This window comes from Sphaeroforma arctica (genome assembly GCF_001186125.1).
Source record: "Sphaeroforma arctica JP610 unplaced genomic scaffold supercont1.2507, whole genome shotgun sequence".
NCBI lineage: Eukaryota > Ichthyosporea > Ichthyophonida > Sphaeroforma > Sphaeroforma arctica.
Genome location: NW_014038051.1, coordinates 1 through 5,000, shown reverse-complemented (window position 1 = coordinate 5,000; position 5,000 = coordinate 1). Strand labels below are relative to the sequence as shown.

Below are 5,000 nucleotides of genomic sequence, written 5' to 3'. Positions count from 1 at the left end.
GTTACTCTACATGCCACTCGACATGCCACTCTACATGCCACTCTACATACCACTCTACATGCCACTCTACATGTCACTCTACATGTCACTCTACATGCCACTCTGCATGCCACTCTATATGCCACTCTACATGTCACTCTACATGCCACTCTACATGTCACTCTACATGTCACTCTACATGTCACTATATGCCACTCTACATGCCACTCTACATGCCACTCTACATGCCACTCTACATGCCACTCTACATGTCACTCTATATGCCACTCTACATGCCACTCCACATGCAACTCTACATGCCACTCTACATGCCACTCTTCATGTCTGTGATGCAGAGATACTGGACACATGCCATGGTACATACACTGCGAGCGTTGCATTTGCAGACGTGCGAGTAGAGACACTACGCAGAGACGCTAGAGATGTGTAATTTGCTCAGGAGGCGTACATGATCGTTTCTCGCATTATAATAGCCATTGAAACGGATTCACCTTGTGGGTGTGTCTGAGAGGTACACACCACACAGCATGAAGTAGAGGACAACTCCAGGTCCCAACCTTCGCACACAGTGGGCAGGTGCATATCTGTGTTTGCCAAAACGTTTAATCTGAGTCTGGTGATGAGAAATCTAACCCAGTGTGGTATTCCCTTCCATGTAACAGGAACGCTTTCATTCGTTGCCCGACCCCCACATCCGGTACACAGACCGGTGCGAGGCCACAATGCTGTCCGTCTCCGTACTATCAGTCGCTCCGGAGGAGGGGAGTGATGACAGCAACAACGACTGCAAAGACGACCAGACAGAACCCGTAGAGCCAGATGTGGTGGATGAGAGTGTGATGTTCTACAGCCTAAAGGCACCCACGCCACCCCCACCACGTGTGTGCCTAGCGAGCAACACGTGCACCAATCCACGGAAGTATACGACCGCACAGAACAACGTGCCCGTTTGTAGTCTCGCGTGTTATAAGATCGCCATCTCGTAGGGTGACTTGGACGTGTATTCGCATCAATATTAAACGTTTAAAAATAAACTATATCCGAATTGACGACTTTGGACCCCTTTCTTAATGACAAATATACCCTAAACGTATCGCCACCACTTCTCAAGGACAAACATACTCTTCCTTTAGAACGTATCGTCAGTTGTAGAGGCTGTTGGCCTCCTTTGTTCACGCGCTCTGAACGGGTTATTTAACGCTATGAACCTGTACACTGTTTGCCAGCAAAAGCGTTTGCTTTGAGCATACAGTGCCATTGTCGAACTGAGTAGATTAGCATACTTCTTGAACGCTATTAGGTGGACTAAGGTGATGATCCCAAAACGGAGAAGAACAATTTAACGCCAGTCCTCGACGTATGCCCAGTAGGCACGATTCTAGTATGCGAGTCTGCGGCATTGAAATACATCAACCGCTCAGCTGCTATAATATATGAAGTATTTCTTGCAGGCCATATTCGAACCAATGTCAAGAGATAAGCAAGCCTTTCTTGAACCATATGAGCCACGCTGGCGTCAATTGCAATACGATCCTGGGGCACAGATGCAGCAGTAGCAACAACGGCGACGGAGGCGATAGTGGCGATGAACTTCATAATTTTGGATATGTATGTCTAATATTTTGTTTGTTTTTGTTTGTGAGGATTACTAGCAGTTCCCGTTCTCTTATAAACGTCAGATGCAAATTCATATTTATTGTCCATGCGCAAGGTTAATGACATAGACTGGGTCATTGACAGTATATCAAAAGAAGCAATACATAATCCTATCTTTAATACAACTCAAGCCTCAAGAGCTCACTTCTTCTTTGGTCTACCATGAGTAGTGTGGTAATAAACACTCAGGATAGGACTGATTGGTGTTGTTCATTGTTCCATGAAGATTCATCGTCCACAGCAGGAAGCAGTAGTACCACATTATTGTGTATGACCTCTAGAGAGAGTAAAAAGTAACAGCTCACAACTGACAACTGACATGAGTGACATCCCAAGGGACTCACGGACCCATAGCTGGTACAGCAGTAGACTCCTGACTCCTGACTACTCTTTATTTAGGGTTTATAAATACTTTATAGTCGTACATAAATACATAAGAGTATAGAATCTCCAATCTACTATCTAGATATAATTATTTATTTGTGTCTATTCACTATAGTCACACTCACATATATAGTTATAAGTTAAGAATAGTTTATAGATATGACTTATGTATTGATAGGGCTGACTCGGCTGAGTCAGAGTGTGACCTAAGAGGCTTAGTGCTCAACTGCTCACGCTCAGTACTGAGTACTGACTGCCGAGTATTTAGAGAGACATACAGTGCCTGCTGACCGAATTTTCTGATTTTCTCATACATTTATTATTGCTCTATTTTCAGAAGCCGATGATTTATATCCAATCATTAAGGCGCGCACTTAAGACCAATGGGTTTATTTTGAAATAATTAGAACGAATTATTTATTTACCATACATACTCTGTTACTCAACATTAATATGTCTTGTATTTGATTGAATTTATGTGGATGTATTTATAAAATTATGTCGAAATACATACATATTGTGTACATATGTATTTACTATTTTTATTTCCCACCGATATTTCAATTTTGTATATAGTCATTAGTCAAACAGTGAAATCCCAAATCTGATTATGTAGCGAGTACATTTAAAATAAAATACTCTTTCTAAAATCTAGAAAAAGTATATTATGATGTCATAGCTTATACTAAAATCTAGAAAGTTTATAGTCTAATAGTCTTCCAGAATTGAGAATCCCTCAGAGATCCCAGGGGAAATACATTTCGTGAAGTGCATAAAAGCGTCAGAAGGCCGCTACATAACAATAATCAAAACTCAACCGAACAAAATAATAAACATCCATATCTAAAATTATGCGATTCATCGCCACTATCGCCTCCATCGCCGTTGTTGCTACTGCTGCATCTGTGCCCCAGGACCGTATTGCAATTGACGCCAGCGTGGCTCATATGGTTGCGGATCCAATTGTTCCTGCATTCAAAGAGCACTTGGTCGACAACGGATGTTACACTGATAAATCATAACTTGTCAAATGCGCCGAAAAACCAGGTCTTGCGGAGTTCAACGACGCGTGGGCTCAGTACGACTCCATGCTTGGTATGGTGGGCATGGCTGATATGTCCGATACTATCCAAGGAGGTTTGGATGCTGCTAAATCCGATATACCCGTGTGTGTTGCGAAAGCCACTGATGCCGAGGCCGTTGCTTGCAACACCGCTTTGGTTGCCAAGGCCCAGGCTGCGTTCCCTGATGCCGTCCCCATCATAGATGCGGTTGTTTCGAAGTTGTTCGATCCCATTGTAAAGTGTGCAGGTGCTGCCGACGCCAAGGCTTGTGTGGAGGGTACCATCGACTCTGCATTTAATGCCGCTCTTAAACTTCTGACTCCCGCTAACCGGCGCGACATTGATCCAAACATGATTGCCATGGTCGTAGATCCCGCCGTGACCGAGTTCAAGACGAATCTGCATGTGTGCTATGGTCAACCAAACTTTGACCATTGTGGAGTCGAGGTGACCCTCGAGGAGGTCAACAAACTTTGGAACACTTATGGCTCAATGTTGGGCATGATCGGTGCTGCGGATATGGCCACCACGGCCCAGGTCGCGATCGATGCTGCCAACGCTGACTTTTCACCTGTTTGGTTACCGCTACCGATGCCGAGCTTGTCACTTGCATGCAAGAACTTCTTGTGAAGGCCAAGACGATGTTGCCCTCCGCTGCCGATATGGTGGACCAGGTTGAAACTGTTCTCTTAAAGCCCGTTGTCACATGTGGTGAGAAAACAGGTGCTACAGCCCAGCAGAGTTGCACTGAGGGTGTCACTGATACTGCTGTTGCCACCGACGAGTCCATGCTTACTTAGATGTTTTTTTTGTTTTTTTAGATAAAACGAATGAAACACTACAATCACAAAAAAAAATACTCTCTCAGAGATCGTGGAATGCGGATTCAAATGTTAAATAAAATAATTTGTTCAAAGTTTTAATTTTATTATCAAACACATAGCCTCCTATTTATAACTATTGAACACTGAACAGAGGCTATGTCAAGCAACAAATAAAAAACAAATAAAATTAGCCTTCTGAAAATTCAAAAATTGAACGGAAAAGTACTTTCTGATTTTATTTGTTTTGTTTTTTTATAAAACAATACAATTTATATATATCGATGTATTTCAATATGAAAAAGTAGCCCTCAAATCATAAATCCTCTAATAAATAAATACTCTGTATAACCTATAATCGAACAGTATGTTCAATAAATACATATCTATTGTATGTTAGTTCAGGTTCAGCAATCATTAGGTTCTCATTTCGCTAAAACAACTTGAAAGTGGTTCCATACATCTGTTGAGAATTAAGATGTCAAGTACGGGTGATGATGCAGCTGTGACTCCAGCCGATATTGCTCAGCGGCTATACGAACGCATGCCCAATCTGATTACAAACTCTGACATGGATGCCGAGATGTTTATGGAATTGATGTCCTTGAAAAAGGATCAATACATCCATGATACACAGGCATATCGATCACGCGACTGGGAGGGTCCGCACCAGGATGAAGTGTGGGTTGACTGGGTAGCAAAGGCCATGAAGGCCTTTTCCGCCAAGCTAACAGCGAAGGAGAATCAACCACTGTGTGACAAAGAAATAGAACCTGTAATAGAGGAAATTTGCAGTATATACGATGGCGTGAGAAATTTAGTGATAAGCGACAATATACTGCAGCGAGTGCAGGATGCGGGTCAAAAGGACAAAATATCGCCGGAAGAGGCTGGGAGTTCATATCAAAGTGGAGGGGAAGGTGTGTGGTGACCCCTCTTGGATTTAAGTCTCGGTAGTCTTTACGCGCAACGAATATATTTACAACTTTGGCATATTTCCAGCAAACTGTAGATATGACGATGCCGAGATAGATGCATATATACATACAATCAGTCACACACACATACACTATAT

General features: G+C 42.7%; 3 protein-coding genes across 3 annotated transcripts in view; all 3 read left to right on the top strand.

The window, feature by feature from the left end:
• SARC_12692 (hypothetical protein) overlaps nt 1-1,050 on the top strand; it is a gene marked incomplete at its 5' end in the record, with an annotated part of 1,772 nt that extends 722 nt beyond the window's left edge. Inside the window, one exon of the mRNA XM_014293198.1 lies at nt 663-1,050. Coding sequence (XP_014148673.1) covers nt 663-986 — 324 coding nt within the window. The remainder of the gene's footprint in view (nt 1-662) is intronic.
• A 2,078-nt stretch (nt 1,051-3,128) lies between these two features.
• SARC_12691 (hypothetical protein) lies at nt 3,129-3,734 on the top strand (the record flags this gene model as incomplete). Its single annotated transcript, XM_014293197.1, has 1 exon — nt 3,129-3,734. The coding sequence occupies one exon, from the start codon at nt 3,129-3,131 to the stop codon at nt 3,732-3,734; it is 606 nt and encodes a 201-aa protein (XP_014148672.1).
• A 622-nt stretch (nt 3,735-4,356) lies between these two features.
• Nucleotides 4,357-4,856, top strand: SARC_12690 (hypothetical protein; the record flags this gene model as incomplete). Its single annotated transcript, XM_014293196.1, has 1 exon — nt 4,357-4,856. The coding sequence occupies exon 1, from the start codon at nt 4,404-4,406 to the stop codon at nt 4,854-4,856; it is 453 nt and encodes a 150-aa protein (XP_014148671.1). The 5' UTR covers nt 4,357-4,403.
• Nucleotides 4,857-5,000: the final 144 nt, after the last annotated feature.